The 25,104-nt window shown below is 38.6% G+C and overlaps 2 protein-coding genes across 4 annotated transcripts in view; both read right to left on the bottom strand.

Moving 5' to 3' along the window:
- The window catches only part of LOC145980015 (uncharacterized), a 38,006-nt gene extending 21,659 nt beyond the window's left edge, over positions 1-16,347 (bottom strand). For 2 of the 3 annotated variants that reach the window (XM_083112982.1, XM_083112980.1), the window contains exons 1-6: positions 16,249-16,347; positions 11,447-11,580; positions 8,102-8,443; positions 3,218-6,234; positions 2,138-2,249; positions 742-943 (exon numbers count right to left, since the gene is read on the bottom strand). In XM_083112982.1, coding sequence (XP_082969108.1) covers positions 742-943; positions 2,138-2,249; positions 3,218-6,234; positions 8,102-8,410 — 3,640 coding nt within the window. In that variant the 5' untranslated portion in view covers positions 8,411-8,443; positions 11,447-11,580; positions 16,249-16,347. Of the gene's footprint in view, positions 1-741; positions 944-2,137; positions 2,250-3,217; positions 6,235-8,101; positions 8,444-11,446; positions 11,581-16,058; positions 16,128-16,248 lie in introns of those variants that run through there. The other variant, XM_083112981.1, reaches the window with a different exon arrangement.
- The window catches only part of LOC145980227 (uncharacterized), a 61,238-nt gene continuing 47,619 nt past the window's right edge, over positions 11,486-25,104 (bottom strand). Inside the window, exon 2 of the mRNA XM_083113245.1 lies at positions 11,486-11,580. Within this exon, the coding sequence (XP_082969371.1) occupies positions 11,486-11,580 (95 nt within the window). The remainder of the gene's footprint in view (positions 11,581-25,104) is intronic.

A 25,104-nucleotide genomic window follows, 5' to 3' on the forward strand; every position in this document is an offset into this window, starting at 1 on the left:
TCGCTGATGCTGGGCCGCTTGTCAGGGAATGCTCTGTATAATACATCTTCCAATTTATTTTTACATGAAACAAAACAATAATCTTGTGAAGTATGTTTTAAAATACCACTGAAGTTTGTAAAATTGTTTACCAATTTCAGAAGGGTTCAATGAATTACATGTAAATTGCATGACATTGCAATTACATGCGAAAATTGAAGGTTGACTCTACATTAGCTGCCTTAATGGTGGAGCCCTTAACAAATCTCACTACCGAAGGTTCAAAGGTTGGGTCCTGGCCTGAACATTGAGCATTTCCTGGTGTGTGTCGTGCCATTCATCTCATTGTTAAGATTAGTCACGTAGTAGGAAAGCAATGGAATTTTTTTTCTTTTCTTTAAAAAAAAAAAGGTCTTAATATTTAAGTTTGGATGAGGGTGATTGGACGAACATCTGGACATTTATGCCATATGCTGAAAACATATTTAATGTACTTTTGCAGACTAGAAGGATTTATATGGAACACATTAGCAACTTGCACATTCAATAATCAGAGTTAGATTCTGTTTCCTTTCTACTTTCTGAAAAGACAAGCAATATCTTGGTGAAATATCACACAATTTTTTTTAAAAAAAAATGTTCTAGTGCTCTATACAACTTGAAGAAACAATAAACATGAAACAAGTTACTTTAATCAGTTTTTACGAAAATTAATGAAAATTAGCACAAACAATAAGGATTATACATATTGATATCACATACCAGTATGTTGTCGCATGTGCATTTTCAAAGTACTCCTTGATGATGCTGAGTAACCACAGTAATTGCACAAAAAAGGCCGAAGCTTATTGTGCACTGTGTCATGGTGGACACGCAACATTCTCTTATCAGAAAAATTTCTATGGCAGATCTCACACTCTCCGCTCTTGAACACTCTTTGTTTCATTTTGTCTAAGTGGATTCCCTGTAACAATGAGAAAGTACATCCATAATCAGTGAACATAAACAAACGCATACATAAGATACATATTACATATTTCTAATAAAATTGCAAAATATTACAATGTAATGACTGGGGGTCCAGATTTTTATGTAATTACACTTTTTTTTTTTCGTTCGATATAGAGTACCGGCTTTGAGACGCCTACCTAGGAGAGATCTGCTTGTAAACTTTAACATAAATACTCCAGAATCACATAGATACATTGCAGATATGGAATTACTACATAAGATCATTAATGGAAACCTAAGATGCAGCATCCCACTCCACGAACTCTCCCTCAGAGTGCCCAGACACAAAACACGGAGCAAGGAAACTTTCCACACTGCAACTCCAAGACTCTCACTCATTCAACGTTCACTATTTCATAGGCTACCAAATCAGTTCAATGTCATCTCAAACCAAACCGATATATTCAGTTCATATCTATCTTTTATCACCAACATAGAAAAAATTGTATATAAGTAATGCTTTTGTGAAACACATCTGTTTACCTTGGAACTGTCTTGACTTGTTTATGTTTATATTTATATTTTGTTTATTTTATTTTATCTTGTTTTGTGTGTTTATTTTAACACTAGTGTACTGTTTTACTGTTGTTTGTTTCTTTCCAATTTAAAATGGCTTCTGCTGTACTGGAAATTTCAATAAATAAATATGTAGCCAAACACAAATGGCAAAAGTAGATGAATTACAAAGTTAGGTACATACATGAATATGATTATGTAGGCAGTGGTTTGAATTTCCAAGTTGCCGTTTTTGTTCTGTCTGATTAATTTTAAAGGACCAATACCTTCATTAATAAGTTACAGCATCCATCCTATATAGCTATGCTAATGAAGACAGCGGTCATTCAAAATTAATTGGTCATGAACAAAAACAGCAACGTGGAAATATGAAATTTTACTTATACAATATTTTAACCATGTTTACCATGTCAAACCATGAATTCCACATTGCATACTTTTACATATTTTGAGGTTTATCACATATTTTACATTTAGAGCGTACATAGTTTTAAATAAAATGTGATATTTGAACTGTTTTTCTAGTTTTCACTGAGAAATCCAGACAAGCATTCAAAATATAATTTCTCCAAAAATTCAGTAATAATTATTGGACTGTAACAACCTGTCACAATTAGAATGTTTGACTCACCTTATGATTCCGTAGCTGCTTGCTTGTTTTGAAGTCTTTTCCACACACATCACATAAATAAGGGCGCTCGCTGCTGTGTATTCGTTTATGAAGGTTGACTAGTTTACTCCAACTAAAAGACAAGTACACATTCATTCCCGATAAATAAATCAGATTGAGACATATCAAATGAACACAATGTTGTTATATCCAAAGTTCAAGATTTTTGTGCAGAAAAAAGATCTTAGCATGGTCACAACAAGGATTATGAGACGTGAGATTTTAAATACAAACACCTTTTAATACTTAAGAAAAGGTCTAGAACAAATAATATTAATAGAAACTGTATTTGCAACAGGTAAACTTCTTAATCTGCTCAATCTTTCATAGCAATTAACATGTATTCTTGTAAAGACCTGCAGAACTTCTTGAAGTAGCAGCTTCGATTTGTTTTACATATACAGTAAATCATAAAGGAACATCATCATAACTGAAAATTTTCCCATCCCACAAAAATAACATCCAAGGCTATTTGGCTATATAACTTGGAAAATATTAAAAATTACTCTTTATTACTTTAACTTGTACATTTTACCAGACTGAAAATTTTTGGAACCCCCCCCCCCCCCCCCCCAAGTTATCATTTCCAATTTTTCTACCTTTTGAATTAATCATGAAAAACTATGAACTGATGAATTAAATGATGAGACAAACACAATAACACCCTCATGTGTAACTCAGAGGTTTACATTGTTTTGAGCTGTCATCTTGCAGTTCTGGTTTAATCCAATAATTGCAATAAAGGTAAGTCAGTTAAAACAACCTACCCAGATTCTGAAATGGTCTTGACTCAACTAAACATTAACTATTAAAATTCGTAACTATAATGTCAGATTTTAACGAAAATAATATTTCAGTGGAATTCGATTTCATTGGGCATTAATATTCTTAAATAAAAAGCTAAAGTGTTTGGGCAATAATTTGACCCTTTCTGCATGAGAAAGTTAAATACCACTGATATGTCATTTTCACTGAATCTTACAATGGCTCTTTCAGATCTAAGCCTATAATCTATTTGCACCATTTTTAATCTGAACTAACCTGTTGGTTTTATATCCACATTCATCACAAGAATAGAGTTCCATATCAATCACATGGGATCGCCATAAATGCACATTCAGAGACTTCCAATGTGGGAATGACATAGCACACTCGGGACACTTGTAAAATGCACCCAAATGACAGCGACGATGATACTCAATGTTGTCATGAGATTTCATTCTCACCGCACAGCCATCAACGTCACACTTATAGCCAAGTTCTTTATCACTTATCCTTATGCTTGGATTTAACTTCTTTAAAGCTGTTATACCTATGTTTGTCGATCCTCGCGGGCGTCCACGTTTCTTAACCGATGGAGACGTGGGACTGCTCTCAACATCAGAGTCTTCTTCGGAGTTTTTACCTGAATCTGCTTCATCTTCATCCTCACTTTTATCGCTCTTGTGCTTCTTTCTCACACGCTTCCTCTTGTATTTAGAATTTGGTCTATCATCATCATCATAGTCAGAATCGCTATGATCAATTACTAATCCATTATCCAAATCTGAAGTGTTACTGCTGAGTTCGTCTCTGTCTGAACTGTTTCTTTTTTCCTTTTCTCTCTCCTTCTTAGAATCAATCGTCCTCAGTTTTATTTTTCCACACTCGTCAAAGTATACTTCGAGATTATCGGTGAATTTGTTCCGTTTGCTCGGCTTCTTCTTGGGTTTCTTGTCCACGTCGGACGACTTGAAATCCACATTCATCTTTTCCAGAATCACCTTCAATACAGGTTCGTTCACCTGGTGGTCCTGAATGAGATGAACCTTCAGTGACTTTGCAGCGTAGAATACATTGGCGCAGCCAGGGCATCTCAACTTCCGCCGCACTGTTTTTGGCTTCTGACTACCGGAGCCGTTCTTAGCGTTACTAAGTTCAGTTACTTCATTTTTGTGTGACTCCTCGATATGATGCGTGACCCCATCCTCGGACAAGTTGATGAAGGGACAAAACTTGCACTTAAAGCATGCTACCTGTTGCACCATCTCTGCATTCTCCTGTGCGGAATCTCCTTTGGCACTTGCAACTTTTGCATTAACAGTTTTTCTTTTCGTAACAGAACTTGATTTTGCTTTTGAAGGTGCCCTTCTTTGCTTCTTCGGGCTGTTATCATTTACTTCATTGTCTGACAGTGAAGGTCTATTGCTGAGTAAATTTTGTTTGTTAGGCACTGAAGAACATAAAGGTGGTGGTGCTGGCGGGGGCAATACATTTCGGTTATTTTTAAGCACTACACTGCTGTTCATATTTGATACAGACGTCACAGGCATAGAATTGGTACCTGATGTGACTACCCCAGTGTACGACTTCACTTCAAGCCATCCAAAAGATGGGACAACATAGCTAGATGATGATGTTGGTGCCTCAACGGGTGATGACTTGAGTTCTTCGTTTAATTGCAAAGTGGGCTGTTGAGTTAACACAGATGGTGTCATAGTTGATGTGGTATTAACGTGCAACCCATGCCCACCATGGGTCGAAATAGGATAATGAGGCACGGAAGCCAGGAGACTTGTACCAGGACCCGAAGGCTTTGTAGAAAGTCGAGAAAACGTTGGTAATTTCTTTGCCAGCGGTGCGGTAACTTTTAAAGCTTTTACTGGATCCTGAATTGGTGTTTGCAACAGAGACATTTGCTCAATAATTGTTCTGTGAGAACTGACTTTTGATGGCATGGTTAACGACGGTAATGGAGACTGCGGCATAGATTCCGTTTTTATCGGTTCAGATTCACACACGGACACAAGCGGATTAATAATGGAAGATGCAAGTTTATACACAGATTGCGGCACGTCGACAAGAGTGCCGTTGGAAGAGCTTACAACTGAAGGGGTGAACTGGTTGCAATCTGCCTCGCACAGTGTGCTCGCATCCTGTAACGATATGTTCAAGCAATTGCGTGCCGATGCAGAGTTTCTGTCTAACTGTTTCACCGAATTTCCCACCAAATCACTGTCCGTTTGAGTTTCACTGGATACTTTTTGTGGCAATTGCAACTGCACGTGTGTAGCCTGGATGGTTTGTCTAGCTGATTCCAAACTTGCGTCCAAATCAACATGAGACAAACTATCAGTATCGCTGGGTAAATCGCTGCTCAGTGAGGCGGACACATCACTGTTTGATAAAGCAGATAACACGGACGATACCTGGCTACTACTCATAGTGGGAAGGACAGTCCTTGAGATATGTGACAATATTGCCGACTGCACATTAGAATTCAGTATTTCCATCGCTAATGGAGATGTATGAGGAACGGAGTTCATTGATGAAATGTTTGATCCGTATCCTGTAAGTGTGTTAACTGTAGGTGGTAGTAAAGGCATTGACATAGGTATCGAGATAGAGTCTGTAATATTTGCAGTTTGATTATTTGGTTTGTTGTGAATTTGGTTTAGTCTTTGCATGTGCATATCACTCACTGTTGACATCAAATGACTAGGTTTGACTTCCGATATTGGTGGCAACGGCGAGTTGACTTTTGCTGGCAGCGAGCAATTTGACAAGGATGACAAAGAAGAGTGTGACAGCGACTCTGTTTTCAACGATTCAGATTCACACACAGACACGAGTGGATTTATGATGGAAGATGCCAGCTTGTAAACAGACTGGGGAACGTCCACGATGGTGCCATTGGAAGAACTTACGATTGAAGGGGTGAACTGTGTGCATGTCTCCTTGGTGGACGTTTCCGTGGCCGGGGGAACACTCGAAGCACGAACAGAAAGTGGGGATAAGAGTGTCGTGGCTTCCAGAGCATTTGCGGGAATGGGCTGAGGAAGACTCCCAGGTCTAGGTATCTCCGATACAGGCGGCAGCGGTACAGAGGTATTTGCTACTTTCAAGGAGTCTATTGTGAGGCCCAATTCTTGTGTCAGCCCAGAACTCAGATGATTCTTCAGTCCTTTCATCGCCTGTTGAGTTTTGTGGGAATCATTTTCATCTTCTGCTGCATCCAGGCCTTTAGTTTTCTCCGGGCCTTGGAGCGTAAATGTGAGCAAGCCGGGAGAAAGGAGTGCCTGAAAGATTGGACACATGTGACATTAGAAAACTGATATGACTGCCATTAACTAGGTCCCCATTTCCCATTCATTTTACCAAAAATAAACTTCTACATATATTTCCAGACAACTCCATAACAAGAAATTAAGGCTGAGGAGATAATGATGCCGATACCAGTATCGGTATTGAAAAATATCAGTTGGATTCTATTTATCGATACCAGGAGTTACTTTTCTAGAATTCTGATTGTTTGAGGGATCTGCAAAAATGTCACCTGACACTTTTGCGAACTCTAATTATCCTGGAAGTTATCAAATCTTTACTTACAAATTTATGCTTATTTCCATTTACTAAAATTAGTACTTCCAACATAACTCCTTTTATGCCATATGTTACTCCTACTTTGGGAATAAGAAATAAATGTGTTCATTCAAGAACATCAAAAATTGATTTTTGTGCATTAAAAGATGAATTTTGGGTGTAAAATACACACAACAATGGAAGCTCTAACCTGTTGTAGTACATCAGAGTTTATGAATATATGTATGAAATCTAGGATGTTCGGTAAAAAGCACTTATCAAAAAATAAAATTTTATAGCAGGCAGTTATTGTGTTAATGCTTTAAATAGGAAAGATGACAGACATAATATACATGTTGAACCATCACTGTTAACCCTTCGTGGGTCTCGTGCAAAAAGTTAGGTCGATGGTCGCGCACGATCTCAGAGACCGGGTTTTTAAAATATGCTAAATGAATGGTTTAAAACGCCAATTCCTCAACTATTACGATTAGATCTTCATTTACAAGCAATTGACATTCTATAAATCTATGAAATATACATTTTAGTTAATAAATTAAATACACAGAACAAAATAACTAATAATCCACATGTTAAAAATTTCAATGTTACATGTCCGAACTTGAAATTGGAAAAATTAGGGATTTTTTTATAGTTTCTTTTAAGTCCATCCTATGCACAGAAAAGCTAATTGGGACTAGACCTACGGTTTAAAGTGAGTAAAACCACTATGTTCCTCCACCGAGTATTGAACCTGGGACATTCCAATTACAATGCCATTAAGTTACCACTGCGCCATCAGGCAGACAATTAAAAAATTCAGTATTTTGCAAATAAAATAATTGGTGATTGAAAATCTTTCCTTTTTTCAAGGTATTCTTGCAAATGTTGCGCTGATGGATCTCAATGATCATTTGAATCAAACTGTCCATCTGTTGAGTCACTTTTCCTCGAAATTTCCAGAAATAGTAGTTCTATCCATTCTCTTTCCTTTATGTCCATCTTATTACAACAGTTGTCCAGTTATTGCACAAGTATCACGGTTTAATAGAAATCACAACACAAATAAACAAAATACACATGGAACGGCAAACTGGATTTTCAGAAAAAACTGGTTACGCCGATGGTCGTGCACGGACTCAGAGAGGCTCGAGGATCTGTCTAACACTGAAAAATGAGTTGTGTAAAAGAGGAAGGTGAGAAACTCAGCTAGACAGAGGGAGGGTGTTGACAAAATAATCATTAATAAATGGCGACATTAAAACCACACCCGGAATGAGAGACCGTGCACAACCAATGTAGGGTTAAGAATCTTTACACATGGCCAATATAAATGTATACTTACTTTATTGATTCAGTGTGACTTAAATAAAAGCACCAGAAAATTGCATGCTTTTCACCAATACCGTAGAAACATAATGGCATTATCAATGCCTGCCTTTTCCAGGTTGATCGAAAGGGTCACTAGATTTTAATCTTAGCTCAAGGTTTAATGGACAGAATTTTGATATGTATATACATGTAAAATCAAAGGTCTCAAAACTTTCTAACCTAAATATCAGTCAACAGTAAAAGGCTACTCACTTGTCGAAGGATTCCATCCGATGGCCACAGAAGTGGTGCAACGGAAGTCGCATCCCCTGGAGCACCATGAAGATCTGCCTCACCTTCACTGACATGCACCACAGCTATATCCTGCGCACCTCCCAGTTCCTGGGCCGACGATAGGGGCAGGTCAGCAATGATACCTGTAACATCTGATGACAAAACCTCCCGAGTTTGAGCAGAGAGCGACGGTATTCCTCCATTGTGAGTCACACCCAGCTTATTCATGCTACCAACTTTGAGAGTGCCTGCAGCTGTCAGTGACTCTTTACTAACTTTCATCTTCATTTGGACTACGGTAGTAGATCAAGTGCAATCTTTCTGAAATTAAATTTTCAAACAAAAATTTTAGAGAGGAGAATAGGTAAACATGTTAGATTTAACATAAAAAGTCCTTACCTAATTCTTTTGGTTAGTAATTCCCTATACACTCAATGTTTCGTCACCTACATGTGTTGTTCTCAAGAGTGCAAAAGAGGATTGTGTGTTTATGTCAAAATACCAAGTGAACAAAGAAAATATATCACAAGTTTTCAGCAAGTATACATGTTTTTCTCATTAGCTTTGTCAAATAGCATTAAAAAGATCAGGATAGTTAACTTTTTACAAGCGTACTCACAGAGACACTTTTATACCATTAATTATATACCCAGTGTGGTATATGAAAAAAATTGTAGTACGGGAGGGGAAGAATTTCAGTAACTTATTTCAATTTGATTTGATTAGCATCATTTTTCTGCCACTTTTGGTTAATAGCAATGATGACGATAAGTGCAATGATGACGATAAGTGCAATGATGAAACTGATAACCGGCCCTCACAAAGAACACCCATCCGCAGGTTAGGATTCCAACCTGGATCCCCTAGCATTGTAGCATGATCTGATGACTACTCCACCACAGACACTGGCAGTAACTTCTTTTTTACAAGCATCATGATACGGTATAAATTATATATGAGCAGGATTCTTGTTGGGAAACCTGATGGTAAGAGACCTGTAGGAAGGCCAAGACGAAGATGAAGGGACAACGTTGAGATGGACCTAAGGGAAATCGGAAGGGATGGAAAAGAGTATATAGAACTTGCTCAAGATATGGAAAGATGGAAGGCCTGTGTTGCTGCAGCCATGAACCTTCGGGTTTAAGAAGGCTAGGGAGTTAGTTAGTTAGCTTTGAAGTAAAACTTGATAATCCACAAGTGTGAAACCGAGAAAATTGCAGGTGAAAGTTGGTCCATCACATTGTAGTTTATGTGTTATCCAGATGTTCCAGTGTATTTCTGGCTTCATTCACTGTCGTACAGCAACCAGAGACTGTGCAGCAACCACATCCAATGTTAACTCAATTTTGAACAGAGTGTGGGTTATCAAGTTTTACTCCCACTCCCTAAAAAGGCTAAAAGTTTGAGACTGGAAGGGGAATTTCTATACCCAGATGGGGGAATCCCTCTTATCCTCTGTTACCCTACGTACTGACTAGTAGCATTTTCCACATACATACATGTCTATACAAGTGGTTTACACAAAAAGAACCATTTCCCCCCATCTGTTACATTCAGCGGTTGACTGTTACAGGTCCATCACTATATTGATGAAATTCGAGCTGGCTCACGATAATGCTTGTGCTATAAAGAGTGATTTAATTAATTTAGCTTACTTGTATGCTTAGCTTAACCGTGATAGGAAATAAGAAGATATGAGTCTCCCCAATAGCATAGCATCCTTGTAAACAACGGATCAACAGTTCGATCCCCAATGGCAGTGCACTGCAGAGTGATTTGTATGGCACTTTAAACTGTATGGTCTGTCCTGATTAGTCATCTGGGGATAAAGTGGACTTAAAACAAACCTTTGAGAGAATATAATGAAAAACAAAGAAACCATTCATAGACTACATTCAATATAGTATCCTAATATTCCTGTAGAGTGACTGGGAGAAACTACAGAAAAACTGCAATCACGATGACTGTCATGGCCTATAGAGGAACAGTAAAGGTATGCAGTAGTTGGACTGTCAGTTAGCTAATCTAAGTCTAACAGAAAGTAAAATTCGTGTGGGTATTAATGTGTCTGACAAATTTACAATTCATGATGAGTTAAAACAAGGAGATGCATTATCTCCATTGCTCTTTAATTTTGCCTTAGAATATGCTGTTAGGAAGGTTAAAGAAGGACTAAAATTAAATGGTATGACTCAGTTGTTAGCATATGCAGTTGATGTAGACTTATTAGGGGATGATATAAATACAATTAAGAATAACGTTAAATATTTTTCAAAACTGCTGAAGAGATAGGTTTGGAAGTTAACAAAGAGAAAACTAAATATATGCTTACAGGCCGAAACCAAGTGTTAGATAATAATCAAAATCTAGTTATTGATAACAACTCGTTTGAACCAGTTTCCAAATTCAAATGAAAATTATATTAAAGAGGAAACAAAAAGTAGGCTTAATTCAGGAAATACATGTTACTTCTCTCTTCATAAACTTTTGTCTTCTCGTTTAATATCTAAGAAACTAAAAGTTAAAATATACAAAACAGTAATTTTGCCTGTAGTATGAAACTTGGTCCCTTACATTGAAAGAGGAACATAAATTGAGAGTATTTGAAAATAAGATCCTTAGGAAAATCTTTGGACCTAAAAGGGATGAGGAGACAGGTGAGTGGAGAAGGTTACATAATTTAGAACTACATAATTTGTATTCATGTCCAGATATTATTAGAATAATTAAATCAAGAAGACTTAGGTGGGCACGCAATGTGGCATGAACGGGAGAGGAAAGAGGATACAGGATTCTTGTGGGGAAACCTGATGGTAAGAGACCTGTAGGAAGGCCAAAATGAAGATGGAGGGACAACGTTGAGATGGACCTAAAGCAAATTGGTAGGGATGGAAAAGAGTATATAGATCTTGCTCAAGATAGGGACAGATGGAGGACCTGCATTGCTGCAGCCATGAACCTTCAGGTTTAAGAAGGCTAGAGAGTTAGTTAGTTAGTTATGGTGTACGTAAACTGGACAAATATCATCCAAATCAGATATGTAGAAATTGTGTCTAATTTGAAATGCGATGTTCCGAGTTATACCATAGGGTCATAGTAATTTTGTTTCAAAACTAGTAATTGTACGTGTGTTATAAATATCTCCTACTTTACACAGAAAAAATATTTATAAAATAGTATCTTACCATCTCATATTAACATTCATAATAAGTCACCTGGCGACAATTATATAAGTTATTACTTAGACAACTTCTCAAATGACACATGCATGCATAACATTACTATTTTATACACACGAAGCATCACAATAAGCATAATACTTACTAAAATATTCTTAGAGAAAGCACGAGATGAGTGCATGATTTATCCAATTTCCAACAAGTCTTGATCCTCTGTGTTCTTCCATTGCTGCAAATTTGCTAGTAAGTTGCAGACATGCAAAATGCTTATGGAATACCCTAAAACAATACAAAAAAAAATCATACATAATTGACAAACTCCCACACATTCTCCAGTATTGCATAATTTCATTTATATTTGAATCTTAAGTACCAACACACAAAGCTCATGTTTGAAAACACACAAAAGTTGCAAATCCAACATAGGAAATAGTTTTGATCTCAAATAAGCTTTACTAAGGATGGATAAAAGTAAAGTAAAGTGTTCCCCTGTGCATAGCACCATGCCATGAAGGCGTATAGGGGGTGATGTGATCAGCATCATGCCCCTGAACGCCTTTACTCCCCAGGGTTTCCCCCAGGTACCCATTTTATTCGACGCTGGGTGGGCGCTGGGGCTGCTTCCACCGTTAGAAAAGTTCCCGGATTTGAACTGGCTGGGGATCGAACCTGGGACCTTGAGCATGGTAGTCAGACGCGTTACCGACTGAGCCACCACGGCCACTAAGGATGGATATACAGGGTAATTCAAAATGAATGGTGCAACTTTACACAGTTTTTATGACATTACTATTTATGATAGAAAGTCAGGCAAGGCATCAACATGAAGAAAAACTGTGGGAGTTTTACTCAAGTGACTCACATTACAAAGATTCAACATGGGAACTACGTGTAATGCGGTAAACGTCCAAACAATAATCAAGTACATGATATGCATGAGACTGCGAGTCGTCGTCCATGGTTTCGAAGACACTAACAATTCACAGTTGTAACTTTGGCAAATCTTTCGGAAGGTTGAAACATGTGCATTACTACCAATAAGCATGTGGAAATGTATTTGCACCATTGTGAGTGAATCAGTTCTTAATAGCTCCAACACATACACCTTCTACTGGTCACTAGCCATTTTGCAACACTGGTGGAACAGCGGCAAAGCAGCATAAGTCCACTTAGTGAGAAGAAAACTTCCAAATTTTTCTTTATTTTGAGGCCTTGTTTGATTTTCTATCTCAAACTGTTACGTCATAAAAACTGTGTAAAGTTGCACCATTAATTTTGATTTGCCATGTATATTAAAAACACACAAAAAAGGTAAAGTGTTCCCCTGTGCTTAGCACCATGCCATGAAGGCGTATAGGGGGTGTGAGGGTAACGCCCCACACTTTCTTGATCCAGTCGTGAGTGGGAGTGATGTGATCAGCATCACACCCCTGACTACCTTTACCCCCCAGGGTTTCCTCCAGGTACCCATGTCATTCGACGCCGGGGCCGCTTCCAACGTTAGAAAAGTAGTCAGATGCATTACCGACTGAGCCACCGCAGCCACACAAAACACATCAGTGTAGTTATAAAATACCTTAAAAAATTACAGAAATCAGACTAAGGAAAAGTTTCAAAGTAACACACCATTAACAGTTGTACATCAATAGCATTATATCACAATAAAAATAACACATTAGAATGCTGACCAAACAGACGAAGACCCTGTTAAAGGGTGGAAACGTTATGTTTTAGTATATATCTTTTATACAATAAATTTTGCCTTGATCGGCATTCTAATGTTTTATTAACATTGAAACAAGGTTAAAGTTTTACAATAACAATAAAACATGAATGTAAGATAAACATAATTATGAAGCCTCTTTGCTCAATATTAACTGTAGAAAGCTGACGTAGACTACGCATATGGGACTGTTTTCTTGTTTCACCATCTTCCACTAAAATCTTCTCCTTTCCATCCCCTCTACCTTCATTTGGATCTGAGAGACTGTCAGGGAAGTATCAGTGTTCTTTTACAAGTGTTCCTTCAGTGTATTTACATACACCAAAAATTCGACAACAACTTCATAAGATTTTCCTATCATCCTGAATGTGGAAGATATCCGCAGGGGCATCCAGCAATTGTACAGCCATGTCACTAAGTGTGCAGGCTTAGGAGGGATATGAATCGAAAACTAACCAAGGCTTATGGCCAGTCTCACATATTTACACTTTTTATTAAGCCAGTCTTAAAACTTTGTAGACACACTGTGTATATATAAATACACTATGTTATTAATTTTATGAATATAAACATATAATTCGTATGACCTGGCTTCTGAAAATACAAGTGTAAATCCATTTCCATCATGCACTTATAAACATTAATTCGAGTGATTAAAGAACCACTACTGTCCTTCATGAAACATTCTCAATTATATATATGTCGAAAAATTATCAGTATTGGTATAATATGTCAGTATCACAAAAAAATCATATCAGTCCATCCCTAATAAATGTACACACAAACACATACACAATTTATGAAATTATGGTAAATGTTCAATCTAGCACAAACACATTTCTTCATTTTTACAGAAGAAACTACTTACGGAAAATACTTTCTATACCATTGTACAAGTTCTTGAAGGTATTTTCTTTCATTGGGAAGCTATTTTAGTGGAAAATATATTTTTTTTCATGAAAAATATCTCTCCGATGCACAGTTGCCATTCCTTTCATTTGCTTCCTTTTTTACTATGTTTGCCTAACCTAACCTAACACTATGTGAATGGTTTGTGGGGCTTTCGTGAATGGTCAGTGTGGCTACATACCCTAAACATAAAGAAGAAACAACGAATTTGTTTTACTATTTGCCTAACCTAACACTAAGATGTTAGGCTTTGAGCTTGGGCTACGCACTGGCTTGATTCTTCTGGGGGGAACCGTAACAATTTTCTCCTGAGATATCGGCCAGTGTGTGAGTGTAACCCAATCATGGAAACATACAACGACTGGGTATTTGTCGTGCTGGATGATCGCTCACTTCTGCTGAGGCATGTGGGAGTGAGGTCGTCAGTCAATAGGTAGGCCCTAGCCCTCACGAGCTGATGCACCATGGGTTATTGTTGGAAGCAATTGGTGCACCAAATTCATGAATTGTGTTCAATTTTAACCGATTGGTGAAAGGGGTGTGAAATTTTGTTTCTTACACTAAGAGAGGAACATTAAATTAAATTAAAACTGATTGAATGATTTGGTATTTTATATCTGTTTTCTGCCCCTTTTGGCTAATTGCAACAATGAGGATGAATGATGATGAGATTAAATTGATGAAAGGACAATCATGAACACACATGGACAGCACACAAATGCAAGTTCAAGATCCTCATTAGTCTGAAAGGTGTACTACATGAATATGAGGTTGGTGCAGTTTTTGAAAATGCTTAGAAATATATTTGGGATGAACAGAGCCAAGTGAAGAGGATGCCATAATTCTGAACTGTGTAATAGATGTGTGGGGGAACAAAATTGCATGATTTTGGTAAAGATGATAAGAGATCTCTAGGTAGCACAAGACAAAGATGGCATGGTAATAAGAAGATACGGCCTCCTCGATGGCACAGTGGTAGCGTCGTCGCCTTGTAATCAAGGGGTCCCAGGTTCGATTCCCAGTGGAGGCACATAGTGGTTTGGATCCCACTTTAAACTGTAGGTCCAGTCCCGATTAGCCTTACTGTGCATAAAGTGGACTTAAAACAACAAATCAATCCAATAAGATAGCTGAAGGAAATTGGTAAAGATGGTTAAAATTGAATTGATCAGTACAAATGGAAGGCTTTCATTGCCATGGAATTAAACCTTTTACTTTACGAGTCCCTGTCCCAGAAAAAAAAAAAATTAAACATCTGCCCAAAAATTTAAAATGACTGACAAGGATAGTAGGTATGGAGTGGGACCCCCCCATCACTACTCACAGGTTTATCAAATATGAACGCAACTAATCATAATACTATAATAATGACGAGAGATGTCAAAAGAAGTTAATTTTAGAGTTAAGATGGGAGAATGTTATTCCAAAGAATAAAATGAATACGCCTTGTACTTAAAAATATGTGTATACCGTAGCCACTATCGCATATTAATCACGCTCAGTTTGTTACAATATCCAGTGGGAAGTTACGGATGTGCAACGGTACTAGATAAATTAAGCAAAGTGAATTATTCTTTAATTAATTTCACAGACCGCCAGTTGATCTACTAAAATTCGTTCATTTCGAGAAATCAATACGATCGTTAATTGTTCAAAGGAAGCCGCAAACTCTTAATTGGTTAATATCTTTTTCCATATAATCTCCTGAAGATGTACTAGGGTTGGTACAAACTGTAACCAGTAAACGTAATGAATCCGCAATAACAGAAACACTACCTGTGGGGACAAGGTGATGTTAGGTAGGAAGGAAAAGGTTTGAACCAGCATTGATTAGGAATGGATTGATTAAAATATATGACTACCGCATACTATATTGTTCTTTGTTCTGTAACATTTCCCTTATACACATCAATTCTATCGAAATGCGATCAGGACTGGCCTTGAATGCGAAAGGTCATTATAGGGCATGGTTCACTTTAAATTCTTTTGTTGTTGGTAAGACTGATACTATGATGGTCATTGCCTTTACTCTTCTACGATAACTTCCGTAGTCCCTACTTCTTACTTCGATTGTATACAAGAGCAAAATAGTTCGTTTGTTCCTTCAACTAAAATCTAGCCTTACAAGCTGTGACGTCACCAGCTGGCCTCAAATCGACAGATACACTCTTCCACCGCCATTACAAAATGTTCACAAAGCCCTGGGTTGAGGCTAGGACCCAACACGAAAATATCTATATTAAAGCTACTTTACTGTTATGAGTGGACTTACCGCTTCCGATTCATCACATTTACCAAGAAAAATATGTACTTACATTCAAGAGTCCGAAAATTTCTGGAATTATCTGGCATATTATGCATCATATTACCACACCTCACACGCCATTATCACAGGGACCTGTGGCAAGGCAGCAAACTACGCCCGTTTGTTATTGGTTGAAAAACCCACAATCCGATTGCGTATATTGAAGCGGTGTTTTAAAACCAAGGTCGTACACCTTCTTACCTTGAATGACATGGTTTTCACTCCTTTATTTCGCGGAATCCATTTATTATCTTATGCAAGTGCAATAATAAATAATAATTACGTAATTATTATATGCTATCATATTTTATTATCACCCTAGCCTGCATGGATGTCCGCAGGATTTTTTCCAGGGAGGGGCAAGGAAGGTATTTTTTTCCAGGGGGGCAAACAAGGCACATTTTCCCCAAAAATAGTGTTGTTCCCTAAAAAAACATTGCTTAAATTTGAATTTATGGTGTTCATGGAATAATTAACACATATTATTGTGGCTAAAATGAAATTGTGTGTGTGAAATACAAAATTTTTGGTTGACTTTCATTTTCCAGGGGGGGCACGGCCCCCCTTGCCCCCCTTCCGGACGTCCATGCTAGCCTGCCTCCCTGTGGGAGTAGACAACGTAATGCACAAAAAAAGCCCGAGGTATCAAGTTCGAACTCTGGCAAATATCTGGGTGTATCATTGTCTATCTCAGCCACTAGCGTACACCCCCTTCCCCCTCCGAGCGGGCTGGAATTTATATAGCTGATGTATTCCACAGGGGCGATTCCTCCATGTATAAAGTCAGGAACTTCCTACAGTTCATTTATACTTGCTTCCAGTTCTCTACTTTTTAGGAGTTTAATCAGCGGCGGCTCTAAGGGGAGAGCCGCCGTGCCATGGCTCTACCCTCAGAAAAAGAAGAAGCACTTGCTTTGCCAAAATATAGTTAAATTAATATATTTACGAACGAGGAGATTCGAATCTCGTAAGCGTTCGAGCTTATGGCCGCCTCGATTCCTGCGCCTCATCCCCAGCTGTTATCTCACTTGCTCTGGGCCAGCATAGTCTGGCCTGTGCGCAGAGGCATGAAATAGTCTTCGCAGTTAACGAGCGAGGAGGTGGTAGCCCAGTGGTAGCCATAAGACAACCAGCCGTGCCCCTTTTCGGCTGGCACGAAGTAAGAACTTTCACATTGTGTTGAGATAGTTGCAAACTTCACAGAGAAGTGATTAATCCTGACCGATTTGTAATACTCGTTGGAGAAGTAATTCGCGAGAAAGATACTTTCCTGCATACTTGGCAAGAACGAACGTAATATCTTCCCCAAATTTATATAACCATTTAGATAGATGAGTCTAAAGAGCCATCCAGACTTTTTTGTCATCGATTTCTTCCTTAAGAAAAGATGTATCCCTTGCTCTCACGCACACAGACACAAACGTGTTGCAACTGACGTTGACAATATTGAAGACATTTTCTGTACAAAGTAATTGCCTAAATATCAAAGGAAATTCGCATCACCAGGGGATTTTTTACTTTAATATTTGTAAAAAATCACACGGAAAATCTATCAGTATAAGAATTTCACTTGGAGATATGATTCAATTTCTTGCATTGAATTCTAAAAATTGTAGATCTACAGTTCATTTAGCAGATAATCATATTTCAGTTGTTAGTAACACCGATTGTTGATATACCGTCTGCCGTGCTGAGGTTGCAAATTATAAACAAAGCAAGGCGAGAATATCGTAATCGACTCGGTGTGTCTAATTCTTCAGTGTTGCAAATTATAAACAAAGCAAGGCGAGAATACCGTAATCGACTCGGTGTCTCTGATTCTTCAGTGTTTTTCTTTTTAGTGAAGTGAAAGTGTCCGATGGTGTGTGAACGGAAGGGTAGTTAGTAAAGATGAGTCAGACTAGAGCATTATTACATACACCGTTTCCCAAGGTACTAATACGATATTAAATTAAAAGTTAAACAACTTGGCCGTCCCACGCCAGATTTAAACATCAATTCTATTTAAAAATATCAAAAAAATTGTAAAAGTGACAGGCGTCGAAATTTTAATAGTCGCATTTATTTCCTAGAAACTCGGGCCGACCTCCGCACAGCATGCTACGACGCCAGGGATTGCGAGTTCGAATCTTGGCCTGAGCATCGGTGTTCTTTGTGAGTGTTCACTCATCCTTATCTTCACGATTAGCGAAAAGTAGTTCAAATGGGAAGTAAAATAAACCAATCTTAGGAACTGTGAATTTTTGTTGCAATTTTAGTAAACAAAGTTCCATTAAAATTAAGTCTTTCATTAGATTTCTATGACATATGCTAGCGAAAATTTTTCGATTTCTTGATCACGTTGGCACTACCCATCATACTAGCTGCCAGCCACCACTGAGTTTAATAATATTGCGCGTTATAAAATTATGAACTTAATGTACGAGGGTCATCCAGAAAATAAAGACCGTTTGGTTATACAAAATGAAAAACACACTATTTATTGGAAAAAAAAGCAACAATTCTGTTACATACCTGAAGCTTCCTTCACTTCTCTACATAATCACCTCCTACATTTAAACATTTGTCGTATCTGGGCACGAGCTTCAGAATTCCCATATTATACTCTTCTGCCGCTAGTTCATTAAGCCAGGTGGTCACTGCATTCAAACAAAAGACCGCTCGCGCATTTCCGCCGCGCAGCTCACTCCTCTTTCTCTTTTCAGGGTCAACTGGCTTCCGTAACAGCTGTGCTCATAACGCTGGGAGTGGAGGTTGCAAGAAGCCGTCCTTGTGCAGTTTGGGGTGGTCAAAATGAACTGCGTGATGGAAAATCCCGCCGACTGTGAGGTGAGGAGTGTTATTCGATTTCTGAACGCACAAAAGGTGAAAACGGCAGAAATTTACCGGCAACTGAAAGCAGTGTATGGTGATAATGTAATGAACTAAAGAAATGTGAGAAAATGGTGTGAAATGTTAAAAAATGGACGAACAAATGTGCACGATGAAACTCGACCTGGACGCCCATCACTCATCACAGAAGACCTGAATACTGCAGTGAACAACAGAATCCTGCAAGACAGGCGCGTAACTCTCGACGAATTGCACATTGTGTTTCCAGACATTTCTCGTTCTTTGCTTGGTGAAATTGTGTCGCAACATCTCGGCTACAACAAAATTTGTGCACGATGGGTTCCGCGGAAACTGAGTTACCAACACAAAACTCAGAGAATGGGCTCAGCATTGACATTCTTCACACGATATCATACAGATGGAGACGCCTTTCTTGATCGGATTATGACTGGTGATGAGACCTGGGTGTCTCACATCACCCCAAAGAGCAAGCGCCAAAAACTTGAGTGGCATCATCCCTCATCACCCAAAAAACCGAAAAAATTCCAACAGACTCTCTCAACACGAAAAGTCGTTGCAACCATCTTTTGGGATCGTAAAGGTGTTCTTTTGGTGGATTTCATGCCAAAAGGCACTACGATCAATGCAAATCGTTATTGTGAGACTCAAAACTACGGCGAGCCATCCAAAACAGGAGAAGAGGAATGCTTTCTGGAGGAATTGTGCTTCTGCACGACAATGCCCGCCCTCACACTGCTCGTGCAACTAAAGAATTGCTGGATCAATTGGGATGGGAATTTTTTATCATCCACCCTATAGTCCGGACCTTGCTCCTAGCGATTTCCACCTTTTCCCCAAGCTGAAAGAGTTTCTGGGAGGTAAACGTTTTGGAAGTGATGAAGAGTTGGTGAATGCAGTGACCACCTGGCTTAATGAACTGGCGGCAGAAGAGTATAACATGGGAATTCTGAATCTTGTGCCCAGATACGACAAATGTTTAAATGTAGGAGGTGATTATGTAGAGAAGTGAAGGAAGCTTCAGGTATGTAACAGAATTGTTTTTTTTTTCAATAAACATTGTGTTTTTCATTTTGTATAACCTAACGGTCTTTATTTTCTGTATGACCCACGTACACTCGAAATCTTAGGAAACGCCCCCCTTACGGTTATGCAACCCAGAATTTTATATCATCTAGTTTCGCCAGGAAGAGCAGCTCGCGAGAAGCGTAGTGTTTCCAACTCTTGAATCTAGTCACAGATTTACGCGAGCGGGTGGAGACCTTGCTTTCCTCTTGATTTGATTTCAACGGACAACAAGTTTATATCAAGAATGTCTCTGGTAATAATAACAAGCGTTATTAACATTTATGCTTGAGTTTTTTATTATTCTTTTACCATTTCCGAACGAATATGTGAAGAAAGGAGGTATCACGGATTTCGCTATCGCTCGGATACTTGACACCTCCCATGAGAGAGTCCTGCAGACGAAAAGATAGCATTATGACTAATTCTGTTATCTATTTCAGAAAAAAAAGTCCCTTCCGATAACCTAAAGTCGCCTTGTAATCAAGAGGTCCTAGATACAATTCCCACTGGTGTCCCACCACTCTAGATCATAAGTTCCGTTTCCATTAATGTATCTGTGCATAAATTGAAAACTAAAATTTTCTTAAAGGTTTACGTGTGCTCGGAACAACCTTTGAAAGGCAAAAGTAAAATGACGTGGAAGTTGTGATTGGTTTTTACATCACTGGCGCTAATGCGAACCCCCGAACTCCATTGTTGCAGTTATTCTGTTCGAGATTTTTCTCGTTGGTCCTGCCACCATAGGTAAGTCCAAAGAGAGGATTCTGCCCCCCATAACCACCCCCTCCCCGTTCAGTGTGCTTCTGCTTTTTCCACTGTATCCTATTTGCACCCATTACACATTTTTTTTTCATTTTGCAATAACGCTTTCGGCTCTTTTCTTCAGAGTTATTATTTTTGTTTTTAAATGTTTGGCGACATCTGTTTTGTAAAAATTTCCACGAAGTTTGTTTTAAGTGTAAATGTATCTGGACATACAGTGTGGAGTGGGATTGGAACAACAAATATGAGGTTCCGTCGCGAAACGAACAAACGCTCCTTTGATTATGTTTTCTTTCCACGTTTATTAAAATTTGCTTCCTTCAACCTACTTCCGATTGTCGTATATTTCAATTCGTATCAGTTCTTTTCTTTTTTTTTCATTTGTATTGTTCGAGCCGTAATAACTTTCTCTCTTAATCTGGTTATTCGAACACTTTTATACTTTTTTTTCTCGATTTTCCCTTCGCACTCATTACAGATTTCGGTATCGAGCTTTTCCATATTTTCACTAATTTAATTATCTTGTCTATAATTCCTTTGACTATTTTTAATTTGCCCTTAGTCCGAATCAAGAAAATATGTTAGGAAATGTTTCCCGTGTAAATCTTATTGTATGGTGGTGTAAAATTCATGCCAGCTTTTTCTTGCGATAAGGGTTTTGAAAGTGCAAGGGTCTCATTTATTAACCATGGTGGGAAGGGGGGGGAGGGCTGCCAGAAACCTTCCAGACGGAATATGCTGGAAACAATAAGTAGGTGCAGCATTTGACCGTACTCTTCCTTCAGTAGGTGGGGTGCTGAGAAGGCTATAGTGGAACCACGAGCAAAACAACCTGCGCAGACCCGCCATTCCTGTGCACCGTACCCCCGCGAGTAGGGGAGGGGAGGGAGAGAGTGGACCATGCTTCCTTATGGCCCGAGGTGGAGGGAAGAAGGAAAAGCTGCGCGGGGACTTTTCGTCCCAAGGTTTTTTTCCTTGTGGTCGATCAATACCTGCGAGCAAGGGGGAGGGGGTGGCGAGCAACACTGCCACAGGGAGTCGCTGTAAATGATTTCATCGTCTGTGCTGGGTGAAACCGGTTCTTGGTGCTCCTATACTTTTCCGATACATTTCTGCCAGTCTTTTTAGCGAAGCGAGGTCATATGTTCCAGATTAGAACTCTGGTCAGGCATGAATGTATCACTGAGTTTGTCCCGTCACAATTTTATAAATTGATAATTCATCCGTATTATCGCGATTAACTCAAGAGGCAGAAGAGTGATGTAAAATAACCGAAATAGAAATTGATGCATTTGTGCTTGGTGCTAATGTAACGACGAAGTTAACTCTTTATAAATGATGAAATAGGTAGCCCTTGCGCTCAAATACACTTATAAATTGGCAAAAAAAAAAATAATCCAACTTATCGCTGATCTCTTACTACATTTGGAATACAGCCAAGAGCGATGTAAAGCAATGCAATTACATTGTGAATGTTTCACATCCTATGGTCTTTCTTTTTCTCGTAGCGGGGGCGGGGTTCATTCATTACAAATATCTAGGAATGGATTTAGCAGCAATCCGTGATATACTTAAATATCATAACATGATGCGTAGCCAGGGTTCTTGTGTCCTAGCCTCTGATAATATTGAGTTTTTCTTTTTCGTTGTTTCTTCAATCTTCATCAATTTCCCTGAAGCATCATCCATCCTCTGTCGCCATTGGCTATATGTAAAAGTTGACATAAAATGAGTAAAATTTGAAAAGAAAACACAAGGATCTACTTTTCTCATAGCTCGTCAAACATGCACATTTCCGTATTTTATGCTTTCAGCGCTATCATTATTCTTGGCAAGCAATTGAATTGAAGCAACTCTCACAACTAACGTAAACTACATGTCACTCAGGCATGACAATTCTCGAGGGCAAAGTGCATTTTTTTTTGTATTGGCACATGGTAGCACAATAACAATTTTCTGGCCTCCTAGATTTAAATCCGTACTCTTTATTCCAGTTGAGTGATTGACTCACAATTTTGCCATTGAAGATTTGGGTTGTATTTGGGTTATGTATTGTGTTTTTGGTGCGCTAGGAAAAAGCAATCCCAAAGGTTTGCACTGAACAGAAAATTGTGTGCTTTCCCTCTCTCTCTTCCAACTCCGTCCCTATCTCTCACCCCACGTCCCCACTATTTAGGTAAACTGTTTTCCTAAGACTATCCACATTGAAAATAATATTCCCCAATTGTTTTGATAGGGCATTTCTATTGCTCCGAACGAATTATCTCCGTAAGAGGACTAGGGCCTCCCCTATGGCGCAGTCGTAGTGTCGTCACATTTCAATCAAGGGGTCCCGGGTTCGATACCCGGTGGAGGCACATAGTAGTTCGGAACCCACTATAAACTGTAGGTCCAGTCCCAATTAGCCTTTCTGTGCACAAGTGGACTTAAAAAACAACAATTCAATTCAATTCAATTGAATCATCTTATCAATATTTTTAAATCTGCATGCACCTGCTTAATTTAATAGATTATACATTTATATTCATTGCGGACAGAAATGTGAGAGAAAACAATGCATTTTATTCAGGGAATGCATGAGTCAATAATAATGTATATTTTGCGGTATATACTCTTTTATATTCCATTGATTCAATAGTATCCTTATTTCCTAAAGCAACGTGAGTTTCTATGCACACACCACGCAGGTCCTGCTTTGACTTAAACCTCAGATGCAGTAACTTCACGGTTGCCTTTTGCCACCACGCTTTGGCTTTAATTCGAGCCCCGGTGGGTGCTTCGTTCGAGATCCTGCAGCAGTTTTACTCGTATGCCTTGAGCATGTCACTTGCAACGGAACCAATAAAATTTGAATTTGAATTTGAATTTTATTTTTCTTCCGTTGACCCTTGTTTAAAAGGGCATGGAAAACGTCAAGATACATAATGAAATAATAATTAGTTAAGTACATCATAAGAAAAAAGAAGAAACATTGCGTAGTACATTACATCACTACACCAAAGTAAAAATGAAAAAAATACACTTCATTACACTACAATAAAAATAAAAAAACACATTATCATTGTTGCATGATTGAAATAAGAATACAATTAAAATACACCTTTTTTAGTACATTGGCCTTGTATTGTCTTGTTCCATGAATTCTCCGATACTGTAGAGAGCTCTATCTGTCAAATATTTTTTTATTGTTTGTATTTGATTATCTTTTGGAGATATGAGTTTTATGTCATGAGGCAGCTGGTTGTAGAATATTTTTCCGGCATTCATTGGTGATTGTTTTGAGATATTGAGTCTGTGTTGGTTCTGGTAATAATTATCTTTCCCCCTTGTATTGTGGTTGTGTAATTGGTTATTTTTAGTCATGCTTCCAGTATTTTGAACAAACGTTATAGCCTTATAGATGTATAGGGAGTATATTGTCATTATTTGTTTTTCCCTGAATAACTCTTTGCAAGATTCCCTACAGCCTAGTTTGTACATTATTCTAATGAAACTTTCTGCACCGGAATGGGCTTGAAACTCTACATGCACCAGTGATAAGGTGTTTTCAAGAGGTATGTGCCACGTGCAGCATGTCCCTTCGGTCCGAATGTTCCTTTACGATATCATTTGATCATGCCTTACACCAGCGGCGTATACTCGGCGTCATCTAGGTACTCGCAGATGACCCGGCTGTATTTCTTTTTTTTTTTCTTTTTCTTTTTTTTAAATGTATACATTTCTTCGCAATATTCTTCCAAACCAATTTCGATGCATACATTTCTTTGCTTCCAGCGCGCGAATGCTTCCAACCGTTTGCCGCTGAATGTCCGGGAACCTTTCTCCAGTCGGTGGAATGACTTCAGGGAATCTCACCCTGACGTCATTCCTCCCGTTTCCCTTACAACCCTTGGCGAGGAGGAGGAGAGAGGAAAGAGGGGGAGGAAACACTGCTTCTCAGGCGCGGTGATTCCGTGGCCAGGGTAAGCTCCTTCTTGTGAGAGTCCACGTAGTAGTATGTCTATGAGTCCACCGGTCGCACTCTCAACCTTCAGAGCCTTTACCATTCCCTAGGTACAACTAGGGAAAACATACCCGGTAGAGTGCGAAGAACAGGAAAATTGCATAACATGGGCAAAACCAATTCTACGCTAATTTTCACTTTACATTTGCTTCTGTCTTGCTGATTTCTGTTACTTGAACATAA

The sequence above is a fragment of the Lepisma saccharinum genome, chromosome 27 (genome assembly GCF_977018435.1).
Source record: "Lepisma saccharinum chromosome 27, izLepSacc3.1, whole genome shotgun sequence".
In the NCBI taxonomy this organism is placed as follows: domain Eukaryota; kingdom Metazoa; phylum Arthropoda; class Insecta; order Zygentoma; family Lepismatidae; genus Lepisma; species Lepisma saccharinum.